This window comes from Podarcis vaucheri (assembly GCF_965113315.1).
Source record: "Podarcis vaucheri genome assembly, chromosome: 7".
NCBI lineage: Eukaryota > Metazoa > Chordata > Lepidosauria > Squamata > Lacertidae > Podarcis > Podarcis vaucheri.
The window spans coordinates 1,039,724-1,054,957 of NC_138765.1; the positions used below are offsets into that span (position 1 = coordinate 1,039,724).

General features: G+C 55.2%; 1 protein-coding gene across 1 annotated transcript; it reads left to right on the forward strand.

The window, feature by feature from the left end:
• The first annotated feature begins 3,551 nt into the window (after positions 1-3,551).
• Positions 3,552-11,778, forward strand: PPP1R14A (protein phosphatase 1 regulatory inhibitor subunit 14A). Its single transcript, XM_082231404.1, has 4 exons — positions 3,552-3,799; positions 9,314-9,394; positions 10,276-10,308; positions 11,348-11,778. The coding sequence occupies exons 1-4, from the start codon at positions 3,578-3,580 to the stop codon at positions 11,486-11,488; spliced, it is 477 nt and encodes a 158-aa protein (XP_082087530.1). The 5' UTR covers positions 3,552-3,577; the 3' UTR covers positions 11,489-11,778.
• Positions 11,779-15,234: the final 3,456 nt, after the last annotated feature.

Consider the following 15,234-nt stretch of genomic DNA (forward strand, 5'->3'; position numbering starts at 1 on the left):
ATTAAAGCAATCTGTACGCCGGCTCCCTTGGCCAATAAAGCGAGATGAGCGCCGCAACCCCAGAGTCGGTCACGACTGGACCTAATGGTCAGGGGTCCCTTTACCTTTTATACAGATCAATCTACAAATATATTAATAAATAATATTTTTTCAGACAAATTCCAAATACAAAAAGGAACGAGACAAGGCTGTCCCCTGTCTCCACTGTTGTTTATTATGACATTAGAAATATAAGGAGAAATAGGAAAATTAAAGGTATTGAGGTGGGACGTAGAGTTTATAAATTAAGGACATTTGCTGACGATGTGGTGCTGACACTAGAACAACCTTTGGAGAGTGTTCCCAAATACATTAGAAGAAATTAAAAGGTTTGGAGAAGTGGCAGGTTTTAAAGTAAATTCAGATAAAACCAAAATGTTTCAAAACATGGATGAGCAGTTGACATTTTTTAAAGAAAGGATGTCTGGTCTAAAAATAGGCAAAAAAGTTAGGTATTTGGGAATTTGACTGACAGTAAGAAATCTCATCCTATTTGAAAATAATTATATTAAATTGTGGAAAGAGATTAAGAAAGAGTTGGAGATATGAGGAAGAATGAAATTCTCCCTGTTAGGTAGAATTTCAGCTATTAAAATGAATTTATTGCCTAGGATGCTGTTTTTAGTCCAATCAATCCCAATCGTGAAAAATTTAAACTGCTTCAAAGAATGGAAAAAAGATATCTCAAAATTTATATGAGGGGGGAAAGCCAAGAATTAAACATAAAATTATGATAGAGACAAAAGAAAGAGGAGGCTTTGCTCTGCCAAATTTGCAAATATATTTTGAGATATATAAATTTTGAGAAATGTAAAAATCTGCTGGAAAGAAAAACACCTTTATGGCTATCTCCCATTGAAGCAATCACAATTAAGAGAGTTAATATGGACAGACAATGTACAAGCAGTCAAGTACAACATTCCTTGTTTTCCTAGAGTGGACATGCGGGGGAATGTTTGGACCAGCCAGTCGAAAACTTCCTGTTTCCTCCTGGCCTGGAGCATCCTTCCTCTTGCATGTGACTAGAGGTGGGCGTGACCTTACCTGTCCAGGTAACAAAAGGACAAGGCACGCAGCACTCTCTCTCTCTTTGACTTCCTCCATCCTTGGAGCAGCTTTTTAGCTAGAGATACTCTGTTGGCTTCCAGCCACCAGAGGACACTGGGATTAACCCCATATGGGATAGATCCACATGTATATCCTTTGCAACTAAGTCTGCCTTCAGGGATCCAACTGTGAATTGAATGTGAGTAAACTTTTTTTATATATTTTACATACGATTGTGGTGTTTTTATTCTTTTAAGAGGGACATAAGGGAACTTACCAGGGGCGTAATAGTGAGAGGCTTACACAAGCCTGCAACCAGCTACCCGCTGTGTGTTTAAAAGGGGAATGTAAACTCTGCTAAGTAAAGGAACTTGCTAGCACAAGTTAAAGGTAAAGGGACCCCTGACCATTAGGTCCAGTCGTGGCCGACTCTGGGGTTACGGCGCTCATCTCGCTTTACTGGCCGAGGGAGCCGGCGTACAGCTTCTGGGTCATGTGGCCAGCAGGACTAAGCCGCTTCTGGTGAACCAGAGCAGCGCATGGAAATGTCATTTACCTTCCTGCTGGAGTGGTACCTATTTATCTACTTGCACTTTGATGTGCTTTCGAACTGCTAGGTTGGCAGGAGCAGGGACCGAGCAACGGGAGCTCAATCCATCACAGGGATTTGAACCGCTGACCTTAAAGTGACAGAATATGCACAACTTGCAGATTTAACATATAGAATAAGAGAGCAAGAAGAACATAGGTTTAAAGAAGATTGGAAAACGTTTATTGAATATATGGAAAATACCTATGCAGCTCAAAACGCTGGCAGTATCAACAGAGTAAATAATTTCTGATGGATGTAAAAGTGAAGAAATGATTTGAATAGTTATAGTAAAATAATCAGGGATGTATGATATGTAAAATGAACCATGGAAAGAGAAGAAAGGACGCCACTCGATATTTCAGTTTGTAAAATGTTTATTTGGAAATGTAAAATTGAAAATTCAATAAAAAATATTATACATAATAATAAGATTAGTCGCAGTAGTCGCAGTGCAAGGTGCCATCCCACCCTCTCAGGGACTCCACTCCAGATTCGTGCAGCTTTTATTCTTTAGCTTTTTCTTCTTCTGTAAAATCCCACAAGGCAGCCGAGGTTTAGGATGCGAGTTTTATTTCCTTCTCCTAAATGGGCTCTAAGGAAATATTTGGAGTCACGAAGAGAGCCAAGATGGCTTGTTTGGGATTGTTCTGTGTGCTAAAAGGGTAGTTTTCTTAGGGAATATTTCCCAAAATCTGAAGGGTTGGTTTTCTGTGGGCCGTGTGTCTGCTATTTGTGCACCCCGAAATTTTGTAACAGCTCTCCCGTCCCCGGCTGAGGAGCCCCATCTGCCCCCCCCCCCCCGCTTCCCTCTGCAGCCCGTGGGCGTCACGTTGGCAAGAAGGACGAGAACAGGCAGAGGAGCTGCGCGTCTCCCTCCCTTCCTTCCTTCCTTCCTTCCTTCCTTCCTTCCTTCCTTCCTTCCTTCCTTCCTTCCTTCCTTCCTTCCTTCCTTCCTTCCTTCCTTCCTTCCTTCCTTCCTTCCTCCCTCCCTTCCTTCCTGCCCAGCTGCCTGGTTCAGAAGTGGGTCGGGGAGACCCACGCCTCTCCCGGACGAGGCCCCCACCTCCCAGGCTGCTCCCCCCCCTCTTTCGCTTCCCACAGCTGCTGTGAGCAATTGTGGGGGTGGGCAAAGCACGGAGACCCCCGCTCACATGCCCTAGAGTGGTCTCACCGCCTTCCCACTCCCCCATCCCCAAATCATCCTCTGCCCTCTACAGTGGTACCTCAGGTTACATACGCTTCAGGTTACAGACTCCGCTAACCCAGAAATAGTACCTCGGGTTAGGAACTTTGCTTCAGGATGAGAACAGAAATCCTGCTCCGGCGGCGCGGCAGCAGCAGGAGGCCCCATTAGCTAAAGTGGTGCTTCAGGTTAAGAACAGTTTCAGGTTAAGAATGGACCTCCGGAACGAATTAAGTACTTAACCCGAGGTACCACTGTACTCTAACCCCGGCTTCTCCCCCCACCCGCTTCCCAAAGGCTGGGCTCCCAGTTCAGAAGGACCCAAGGAATCAAGGGGCCAAAAAGTCTTTTACGCCCCTTCCCTGTTGCGGAATCCCTCGCCCGGAGATGATGGGCAGCAGCCTTAAAAGACAAATGCATGGAGGAAATAAATATATTGGGGGGGGGGTGCATGGAGCCTCCATGTCCGGGGCAGCCTCTCCCAGGCATCTGGCTGGAGACTTCCAGGCGCAACGGGACGCGGAGCCTTCGGGTCTCCCTGGCGGCGCGCAGCCTGTCCTGGACGGGGCCGGCCGGGAGGTGGCGCTGGGGGGCCGCCCTCCGCCCCGTCCGGGCCCGCCGTGGGGCGGGGCGCCACGCCGCCCTCCGCCCCGCCCGCCCGCCCCTGGCCCGCTATAAGGCGCGGTGGGGCGGCGGGCGCCCCGTCGGCGCGAGCGATGGCTGCGCACCGGGTGGGGCGGCGCCTGGGACGGGCTTCGCCGGCGCGCCCGGCCGGGCTGTCTCCGGGGGGCGGCCGCGCGGCCGAGAGGACGCCCAGCCCGGGCATCCAGCGGCGCCAGGCCAGGGTCACCGTCAAGTACGACCGGCGGGAGCTGCAGCGGCGCCTCGACACCGAGAAGTGGATCGACGGCCGCCTGGAGGAGCTCTACCGGGGACAGGTGAGCGGGCCGGAGGGAGGGGAAGCGAGGGCCGGAGGGACGCCCGCCCGCCCCGTCGGAAGCCTCTCGGGGAGACTCCGCGGGTCCTCCGGCGCGGCTGCTGACGCCGCTCCCCTTGCGGGCGCCGCCTCGACAGAGGGGGCAGGAGGGGCAGGATGCGGGCTGCCATCTGGTGAGGGGCTGGAGGCGGGGGTCTCTCCCTGGAGAGCGAGGGGCCCGGCATGGCGCGGCGTGTGGGCTTAGGCAGTGGCGTAGCGTGGGTTGTCAGCACCCGGGGCAAGGCAAGTAATTTGCGCCCCCTAACCCCCAGATGTTGCGCCCCCTAACCCTAACCCCAGATGTTGCGCCCGGTGCGGCCGGCCCCCCTGCACCCCCCACCCTACGCCAATGGGTTTAGCATCCGAGGAGCGTGGAGCTGGAAGGGAACTCCAGGGGGCATCGAGCTGCTTCCCAAGGAGGCTCACGCAGGGAAGAAGGCTTGAGGGTCGGGCCAAAGAGATGCTCCCCGCTCCGAAGCTGCCGAGAGGGAACCTTGGGCGACAGGAGAGTGGCAGCAGAATCCTCTTACGGAAGAAGCAGGGCTCATTTAGCCTGCGGAACTCCCAGCCACTGCGTGGGCTCTTTGTAGGTCACCGGGAAGGAAGTCGCTGTTTCCAGGAAGCCTCAGGATGGAGCTGCTCCCCCTCACCCAGCTGCCCCCACTTTCTGGTCATTGCTGGGACAGCAGCTCGTGGGCTTTAGCCCCCCTTTGGGCAAAATATCCCTGCATTGCCCGGGGTTGGAGCAGATGGGATCCCTTTTCACACTACAGGTCTGTGATCCTTTCTCTTCCTGTGCTAGGGATCTGTGATCCAGCCAGGCCTGCTCCTCTCTTGCCCCAGATGCCATCGCCCAGCTGTGTGGCATCCCTGAAGATGGAACAGGTCGGCTGCTGCAGCCCCTTCTCCCTCCTGGCCCCCCTGGGGGGCTGCAGCAGCCCCTTCTCCCTCCTGGCCCCCCTGGGGGGCTGCAGCAGCCCCTTCTCCCTTCTGGCCCCCCTGGGGGGCTGCTGCAGCCCCTTCTCCCTCCTGGCCCCCCTTCCGTTTTCCTCTCCTGCCACCCCAATATTTCTATGTGGCTTTCCGATGGGCAGAATCCCCATTAATCTCGCCAAATCCCTTTCTTGATCTGTCTTGATTACGTGCCCTCGGGCAGGATTAAGGCACTGCCCAAGACATATGGTGCCAGGATGTGAAATGGGGGGAGGGTCTCAGCTCAGGGGCAGGGAACTGCCAAGGCCCCAGGCAGGACTGCGGGAAGCAGAGAGCCCTGCCCAGTCCCAGCAAGATGGGGCAGCCGGTCAGATTCTGGCAAAGGAAGCTGGCCTGCCTTGTTTATTTATTCCTTGCATTTATTCCCCAACTTTTTCTCCAAGGAGGTCAAAGTGGGGCGCGTGGTTCTCCTCCCCATTTATTATTATTATTATTATTATTATTATTATTATTATTATTATTATACCACCCTATACCCAGGGGTCTCAGGGAGGTTCACAAAATAAAATCAAGATATAAAACCACAAAATACATAATAAAAATAAAAACAACAACCCCATTCCCCCCCCCAACAGAAAAACACATTTTAAAAAGGCATAGGTATATCCCTGTGAGGCCGGCGAGGCTGAGAGGTGCCGTGATTTGCCCCCCAAGTCACCCAGTGAACTTAATGGCTGAGTGGGGCTTTGACCCCTGGTCTCCCAGGTCCGACTCCAACCACTGTGCCACACTGTCTCTCTCTGCACCGTCTCCTAGTGGGAATCCTTTTCTGCTCTGATTTGGCTGGAGAGTCTGGATCCTTCCTTCCTTCTTTCATCCAGGCCTTTCTTCTCCTGTGGATCCCACATTGCACCCCCCACCCCCACATGCACAGGCCTCTGCTCCCCCCCCCCCGCCATGGGGCTGGTCTCGCTTGCCCATCCCCCCTCCCTCCCCTGCTGCCACCCCACCTCAGTCCAGCTCCTCTTGGAGGGGCCCCCTGCCTGCTCCCCCCCCCCGCCACTGTGGCTTCTGCCTCCCAATATTGCAGAGCAATGAAAGGCAGAATCAGAACTCGGGTCCCTTCCCAGACCCCCCTGGAAGTACGCAAGGATGCTGCCCCTGTGATTATTAAGAAGAGCAACAATAATAATTAAAATAAAATTCCTTCCAGTAGCACCTTAAAGACCAACTAAGTTAGTTCTTGGTATGAGCTTTCGTGTGCATGCACACTTTTTCAGATACCTGAATGCACACGAAAGCTCATACCAAGAACTAACTTAGTTGGTCTTTAAGGGTAACATCTGGAAGGATTTTTTTTATTTTAACTATGGCAGACCAACACGGCTACCTATCTGTAATAATAATTAAGACCATTTCTGTGCTGCTCTTGGAGGCGACCTGGACCTATTGACTTTGCCTTTATTAATTGAATTATTATCTTGCCCTTCATCCCAAGCCCACACGGCGGTTTGTTGGTGAGCATCTCCTCCTCCTGTCGTCCCCCCCCCCACGAAGGGGCTGCTTTGGGGTGGCTTGCAGGGGGGCAGACCTCAGCTGGTCCCACGAAAGAGTGGCTTTTCGAGAGGAAGAGAATGCATTCCTGCAGCCTGAGGCCGGGGAGGGAGCGAGGTGGGGGGGGCGGGGGGCGGAGAGGAGCCAGACCCATCTATAAAAGAGGCACCCGCAACCCTGCCATGAAAGGAAAGTTTCCAGCCCGGCTGGCTTGGCGCATCCCAGGGGAGTTGCAGCGAGCGGAGCAGGACTCAGCTGGCCGGCTAATTCTGCAGCCGCACAGCAGTGGGGGGGGGGACACAGCAGCCTTTGCCCCCGCCTTGCCTGCAGACCTCCCCCTGAACCCCTTTGCTCAGGTCAGGACGCCCTGGGAGGCTGCAGCTACGGGGGCAAGCGATGGGGAGAGCTGGTTCTCTGCCGGCTGCCCTGGCTGAGCCCAGTGCCAAGCGCTGCCGGTCTCCCTTTGGGGCCCCGATGGGCTGGGTTGGGTTCCAGGACTGTCTGCAGGCGTGTCAGCAGCTCAGGCCTCCGGTCAGCCTCCGATCAGGAGGCCCTGCAGTGCAGGTCTGTCCGGTTGGACGGCAGAGGAGGAAGGAGGCGTCCTTTCCCGGCAGGGCCTGATCCCTACGGGATGCCCGATCCTTACGGAATAAGCTCCCGCCTTGACAAACAGGTCTGGAAAAGGCCTGGAGGGAGTCGCCTGCCTTTAACTGATCTTGCCCTTTTCTTTTTCAGGGATATTTTAATGTTTGGTATGTGTGTGTGTGTGCATAGCCAGGTTCCACTTTGCAAGCCACCCCAGAAGGCTTTGACCCTTTCAGCCAGCAAAACGAAGAGAATGAAAGCAAATAAAAGCTGGCCCACTCCTCCCTGGGCGACAGGGCTGGGGGCTGCTGGGGGCCAAGGCACAAGCAGAGCGTGGCCCGGCCTCTTCTGCCTTCCGCAGCCCCTCTGCAAGACCCCTCTTAGCAGCCCAGGGCTGGAGGAAGGCAGAGGGGCAGCAGCTCCCTCCTTCTAGAGGGAGTCTGGGAGTGGCGCCGCCAGCCGAGTCTTTGCAGGAAGGATGGTGAATGAATGAATTTTATTATTACGGTCACAGACCAGTTCCAGGTCACTTAACAATATCAGGAAAATCATAAAACAGAAAATCCAATTGCAATTGGGTACAACAGAGACAATTCAGATATTGTTGTTGTTTAGTTGTTTAGTCATGTCCGACTCTTCGTGACCCCCTGGACCAGAGCACGCCAGGCCCTCCTGTCTTCCGCTGCCTCCCCCAGTCTGGCCAGACTCATATTTGTAGCTTCGAGAACACCGTCCCACCATCTCGTCCTCTGTCGTCCCCTTCTCCTTATGCCCTCCATCTTTCCCAGCATCAGGGTCTTTTCCAGGGAGTCTTCTCTTCTCATGAGGTGGCCAAAGTATTGGAGCCTCAGCTTCAGGATCTGTCCTTCCAGGGAGCACTCAGGGCTGATTTCCTTCCGAATGGAGAGGTTGGATCTTCTTGCAGTCCATGGGACTCTCAAGAGTCTCCTCCAGCACCAGAATTCAAAAGCATCAATTCTTCGGCGATCAGCCTTCTTGATGGTCCAGCTCTCACTTCCATACATCTCTACTGGGAAAACCATAGCTTTAACTATATGGACCTTTGTTGGCAAGGTGATGTCTCTGCTTTTTAAGATGCTGTCTAGGCTTGTCATTGCTTTCCTCCCAAGAAGCAGGCGTCTTTTAATTTCGTGGCTGCTGTCCCCATCTGCAGTGATCATGGAGCCCAAGAAAGTAAAATCTCTCACGGCCTCCATTTCTTCCCCTTCTATTTGCCAGGAGGTGATGGGACCAGTGGCCATGATCTTCGTTTTTTTGATGTTGAGCTTCAGACCATATTTTGCGCTCTCCTCTTTCACCCTCATTAAAAGGTTCTTTAATTCCTCCTCACTTTCTGCCATCAAGGTTGTGTCATCTGCATATCTGAGGTTGTTGATATTTCTTCCGGCGATCTTAATTCCGGCTTGGGATTCATCCAGCCCAGCCTTTCGCATGATAAATTCTGCATATAAGTTAAATAAGCAGGGAGACAATATACAGCCTTGCCGTACTCCTTTCCCAATTTTGAACCAATCAGTTGTTCCATATCCAGTTCTAACTGTAGCTTCTTGTCCCACATAGAGATTTCTCAGGAGACAGATGAGGTGACCAGGCACTCCCAATTCAGATATAGCAGCAGTTAAATATATATAAAATCTTGATCACTAAAATATAACCTATAATTATCATTTAAAACCTTAATCATTTTGGTAGTACCACTTGTTCCCTAAGTTTTATGGCAGTTGCACAGAATTTGGCCACCCTTAGCGTGATCTCCAGATCCTTGTCCTCTACCAGGAGTTCTAGACATTGAAGTTCGGACCCATTTTGAGATTTTTGTATAACAGGAGTGATGAATACCGAGTGCAGATCCCCGTAGAAACGGCAGCGTCACAAGGCATGAGAGACAGTTTCTACCTCCATCAAGCGGCAGGGGCAGACTCGGGAAGGAGGGTGGCAAAGGGGGCATTTGGGAGGGGTGAGGGGCCAACTGCGATGGAGACAAAGGCTGTTGCTCCTGGGATGGAGCTGCCGGCCTCTGCTCTTTGCAGAGCACACAGGGAGGGCTCTCTGGCTAATAGCTACGCTCTGCCTGCCTGGTCAGCGATGCTTCTGAATCCGCTGGAAACCACTGGAGGGGGAGAGCTGCTCTTGCACCCGGGTCTCACTTATGAGTTTCCCCGGAGGGCATTGGGTTGGCCACTGTGAGAGCAGGGCTGCTGGACCCCAGGGGTCTTTGGCCCATCTTCTGTTCTTAGGGTCTCCTAGCTAGCCTGCTTGTGGGGCTGGCCCCCTATTCCAGAGTCCTCTCAAGGGGCTGGTCCCTGGTGAGGCCTCCTTGGGCACAAGATCCCTTTCCTTGGTCCCGCAGAGACCCAACTCGACCCCCTGGCTTTCGTTGCAGGAAGCAGAGATGCCGGACGAGGTGAACATCGACGATCTGCTGGAGATGGCCGCAGACGAGGAGCGGGCCAAGAAGCTGCAGGTTGGCGCAGGGGGCTGCTGCCGTCGGGGGGGGGGGCTCTGTCTCAGTGCCAGGGCAGCTGCGTGGCTTGCAAGGGGTTACCCATCCTAGCCTGGCAGCGTCTTCCGGTGGGGCAGGGAAACAGCCCTGTGTCCAAAACCCTGCAGAGCCTTTCCCAAGTCAGCCTGGAGACTGCGCTCTCAGCCAGGCTGAGGCAGGAGCCCATGTTCCTGTGCCCCAAATTTGGAGGGAGGGAGCTTTGTGCAGGGAACCCCTCTGGGTGAGATCCCTGAAAGAGACATCGTGTCGTGTGGAAGGTCACAAGGCTGCAGGTCCAACCCCTGGCATTTCCCGGTGGGGCTGGGCGGGAGGTGCTGCCAGCCAGTGCAGACAGTATTGAGTTAGATGGACCAGTAGTCTGACTCTGTATAAGGCGGCTTCTTTACAGTCCTCTCCCAAGGCCGGTGGGCAGGATCCAGCGCTCCTGGTGATAAGATTTCCAGCCTCTGTGCATTTGTGAGCAAGCGAGTTCTGCTTCGTGCCTGGGTGCAATAGCCAGGGATCCGCGGGGTAAAGGCCGTTGGTGCAATTGATAAGCACGCCTGCCATGTTGCCGCGCCAGCTGGAAAGAAATCCAGATAGTAATAAATCGAAACCAAAAGAGCTTAAAGTGGAAGGGCACCCACACTTTATCCAAGGGGAGATGAGTTTGCAGCAGGCCGAGGGGCCAGGGGGCCTGGGCAGGAGGGAGGCTTCGGGGGGGGGGTTCACAGCTGCACCAGGAGCGAAGAGAAGTGAGATTCTGCTGCTGCTGCCCCCTCCCCAAATTCCAGGGTCAGAGGAGGGGGCTGAGATGCAAGGGCCCCCCCCCCCAGCCGTTCCTCATTCTCCTCTCTTTGCAGAGCATCTTGGAGTCTTGCCACAAGGACACAGAGGTGGGTGCCTTTGCTCTTTGACCCCCAGGGACCCCTCTGGCTTTTACCCTGCAGGGGGGGGAAGGGGAATTAGCCGCTCTGCTCCCCCCCCAGAGCACCTGCCGGATGAAGCTTCTCCCAGCAGGAGGAGGAGGAGGAGGGGATGCAGCTCCCAGCGCTGGCGCAAAGCCCTCCCCCCCACCCAGATACACAACACAGCCTCCCCCCTCCCCCCTCCCTCCCGGTGGCTGCTGGGATGGCTGCTGGATCCTCCCGGGATTCCTGGCGTTCCAATCCCAGCTGGTCACTCCTAAGAGCACCCCCTGCCTCCCCCACTGGATCCCTTCTGCTGAGAAGCACGGAGCCCCTCCCCCCAGGGCTAGCCAGCCTGGCTGCTCTCAAGGCAGGGAGATGGGGAGCAGTTTCGGGGGGGGGGGCACTGTGAGAAGAGGACGCTGGAGAGGGTGGGGCCCCTTTGACCACAGCCAGGCTCTTCTGAAGTCCTTATGGAACCTCCAGCTCCAGAGGCAGTCTACCTGGACCCCTAAAGGTAAAGGGACCCCTGACCATTAGGTCCAGTCGCATGACTCTGGGGTTGCGGCGCCAAGGGAGCTGGCGTACAGCTTCTGGGTCATGTGGCCAGCAGGACTAAGCCGCTTCTGGCGAACCAGAGCAGCGCACGGAAAACCATTTACCTTCCTGCTGGAGTGGTACCTATTTATCTACTTGCACTTTGACGTGCTTTCGAACTGCTAGGTGGGCAGGAGCAGGGACCGAGCAACGGGAGCTCACCCCATCGCGGGGATTTGAACTGCCAACCTTCTGATCAGCAAGCCCTAGGCTCTGTGGTTTAGGTAGGCGGATATTTGGTCCCTTAGAAGAGGATGTTGGAGTGGATGGGCCCCTGGTCTGATCCAGCAGCCTGGCTCTCCTTGGGAATGCTTTCCTCCTCCCTTGCCGGCCGTCTTGACCCAGCTGTGGGCCCCCCCTGGCCTCTGACCCTCTCTCCCCACCGGCCGGAAAGAGGCGGGACTCACCCCTTCCTTCCTTCCTGTCACAGGACTTCATCCAGGAGCTGCTGGGGAAGCTGAGGGGCCTCCGGACAGAGCACGTCCTCCGCCGGACCAGCCCCGACAGCGCAGGCGGCGGCAGCCGGGAGAGAGCGGATCAGAGCCCGGGGAGCCCGGAGGAGCGAGTGTGAGAGCCGCCTGGTCTTGCCGAAGGCTTTGCCGAAAGCCTCAGGGGTGGACGACGGGGGGGGGGGGCAATATAGAGGTCAGGCTGCCAGTGGCAGCAGCAAGCCAGGGTCCCAATGGTGTCTGGATGAGGTGCCTCTCCCCCCAGTTGCATCTGGCTGCAGGGACGTCCCCCAGACCCCCAGCTGCTGCACCCCTGCGCCCCCCAGCAGCATCTCTGAACCCCCTCCCCACTGTACAGTGAACCGTCTTGTCTGCTTTCCGTGTATCCTGTAATAAAGCACTCTGTCTCAAACGGCTCACAGGTTGGCTGCTGCCTCGGCTGCGGGGGGGGGGGCTTTCTTCTGGGGAGGGGGTACCTGTCGCACACCTGCTGCTGAGATCGGCTGCAGGGATAGGCAGCCTGTGGCCCCCCCCCAAAGCCATCAGGGAATCATGGGGTTGGAAGGGACCCCCCTGGGCCATCTAGTCCAGCCCCTGCAATGCAGGAATTGCTGCTTTGGATCCTGCTGGGCCCCCCTCACGTGCCCAGAAGCCTCTTTGGGGGCTCCTGCCTCCAGCTCTGCTTCTCGTGAACCAGAGTCCGTCCCTGCCCCACTCTTTCTCTCTGTCTGCCAGCGGCAAACTCTGGGGCTCCTCTCCAGCTCAAAAATGATGCCAGCGTGGCTGGGCTCTGAGGACGGCTCCTGCTGCCGCCTCCGTGACCCCCTTCTGCCCTCCCCCTTTGGGGGCCGTGAGCCTGGCCTCCAGCGCTTTTGGGGCTGGGGGGTGGCAGCCTTGCGTGGGCCCAGTGGCCGTCTCCGGGACGCAGCCTCTCCCCTCTGCCGATCTTGTTTACAGCTCAGGATAAACAGCTGCACGCAGCACATCCCTTTTGGACGGGAACAACAAGGCCTTCTCCACTGGCCTCTCCTGACCTTCCCAGGCCGCCTCTTCCTGCATTTCCAGCTCTGTCAGGGTTTGGGAAGTGAGGGGGAGCCGGTCCCACCCCCCTCCTTCGTGGGGAGGCTGCCCTTTTCACCAGTGGGGGGATTCCCCTCCTGGAGAGAGAGCTGGCCTCCTCTCTTCGCTTTAAAACAGGCTTCTCCTGCCCCGGTTGTCTTCCCTATAGACTCAGAGAGCTGGACGGGACCCTGATTTCAAGGCAGATGGCCAACCCAACCTCTGAGAGACCACAATCTTCGGAGGGAGTCAAGCAGCTCTTTCTGTCACCAAGGTCTTGGTTCTTAGACTCTCCTTCCTTGTAACTTAAATTCATCAGTTCAGTCCCGTCCCCCCTCCAGAGCAGGGAGAAACAGGCGTGTTCCTCCTTCCGTGTGGCAGCGCTTGAGATATTGGAAGACAGCTCTCCCATCTCCTCTTAGTCTCCTCCAGGCCACCCCCCCACCCCGTCAGCTCTTCCTCATAAGGCTCGGTTTCCAGACCCGGGATTATTTACATCGCCCAGATTAAAATGTGTTGCCCAGAACCAGCAGCAGTATTCCAGGTGTGGCCTGGCCCAGGCAGAAGAGAGGGAAATGGACTTCGCTTGATCTGGACACTCGACTGGCATTCGCTTCCCCGCACTCTGTGATGCACCTTCATAGTTGCACAATTTCCTCTCTGCGCCTTGTTTTCCTCAGTTCCTCTGGCAACCCCAGCGCAGCAGGGACCTGGGGGGCGGAGGGCCTTTTATGGTCTGCTTAGCTTGCAGCCACGGACCCAACTGGCACGGCAGACACCGTTTAACTACCAGGTTTAATGACTGGAAATGAACTCTTTTCAGGCTGTCCTTCCAAAAACAATGACTTCACGCGGCCCTTTGGCCCCCTTCAGCAGGAGGAGGCAGAAAACCCCACGGCGGCCTCCCTGGCGTGGCCCTGTCCTCGCTCGCAGAGGAGATACAGTGGGGCATTCATGCCTTTGCCGCTTCCCTCCTGCCTGCCCCCCTCCCCAAAGAGCACACGTGCCCATTGTCTCCTTCTCCCTCAATGGCGCTCTGTGGTTTGCTGTGCCAACCTGTGCCAGCCTCTGCCCAGAGGCCTCTTGCCGCATCCAAGGCAGCTGGAAACTCGCCTCCCACCTTCAAGGTGGTAGACTCTCCTTCAGGGGGGTGGCTTTTAATAATAATAATTTATTATTTATACTCCGCCCATCTGGCTGGGTTTCCTGTCACTCTGGGCGGCTTCCAGCAAAAAATTAAAATACAAGAATTCATCAAATATTAGCTTCCCTAAACAAGGCTGCCTTCAGATGTCTTCTAAAAGTCTGGTAGTTGTTGTTCTCTTTGACATCTGCTGGGAGGGCGTTCCACAGGGAGGGCGCCACCACCAAGAAGGCCCTCTGTCTGGTTCCCTGTAACCTCACTTCTCGCAGGGAGGGAACCGCCAGAAGGCCCTCAGAGCTGGACCTCAGTGTCCAGGCTGAAGGATGGGGGTGGAGACACTCCTTCAGGTCTACTGGGCCTTTGAGGCCATTTGGGGCTTTCAAGGTCAGCACCAACACTTTGAATTGTGCAAAGCTCTGGTGGCCCCCCAGCGATGAGGCTTCCACCGTGACTCCTGCATTTGCAGGGAGTCCAACGAGAGCCACAAGAAGCCCATGATTCTGTGCCCTTGGCTGGGTGCTGAAAAATGGATGCTTGGCCACCTGGAGGAGGTGGCAGGGAAGGAGGCGAGACTGGCAGTGGGCAACTTAGCCTCTTCTTCTGCCCCCCTTGTGCAGGGAGTGCAGGCTAGCCTGGCCCTCTGGTGCTGTGGGGGGGGGGTGAGCCCCTTCTTTGCCTCAGTGGAGAAAGGCACCAGGCTCCCCCCCCCCAGCCTTGGCTCCGGTTGCACCCAGTGATGTCTCCCTGGGGAGCCTGGCTCTGATCTCCTTATTTGGCAAGAGGCAGAGGATGGCGGTGGGGGGCTCTCTGGACTGCCTCCGGCAGATTCAGTCGTCGGCTTCTTTGGCGATCCCTCGTAGCTGAGTAAGATTGTCTTCCATAAACAAGGTTTTAACAATGAGTCCGTAAGTGACTGTGGGGGCCAATTCTGGATCCACACGTCCTTCCACAGTGGGATTTCCATGCAGGAGTTGTTCACGGTGTGGATTTGCCAAGCGAGGCTTCCTCTCCGCACGTCTCTCCCTTGCGTCCTGAGTTCAAGTGTCTTCAAAGCCCAGGACACCTTTGGTAAAGGCTGTTCTCCAACAGGAGCACTCGCAGGCCAGTGTTTCCCAGTTGTCAGTGTTTATACTACATTTTAAAAGATTTGCCTTGAGAGAATCTTTAAACCTCTTTTGTTGACCACCAGCATTACGCTTTCCATTTTTAAGTTCGGAGTAGAGGAGTTGCTTTGGAAGACGATCATTAGGCATCTGAACCACACGACCAGTCCAACAAAGCTGATGTTGAAGAATCATTGCTATGACACTGTTGATCTGTGCTTCTTCCAGTACACTGGGGCTGGGGAGGGTGCCACATAATTGGCCCCAGGCCCAAGGGGGAGACCTTAGGAAGGGGCAGCCCACGAGAGGTGGTGGCAGGGCTGCTCTGCCCTTTCAGGCTGTTGCAGGAGCCCTGGCAAGGTGGAGGCAGGGATGGTACCTCTGGGTGGGTGGAGGCAAAGGGTTAACCCACCCCCCAGACCAGCCTAGGAAAAGGGGGGGCTGGCAGCCAGCAGCTGGAATCCCCCCCCCCAAGTGATGGCCACTGACTTGAATGGCTTTGAAATAGGAAGAGAGTTTGTTCTTGTGGGTTTCCCGTAATGGGCATTTAATTAGCCACTGG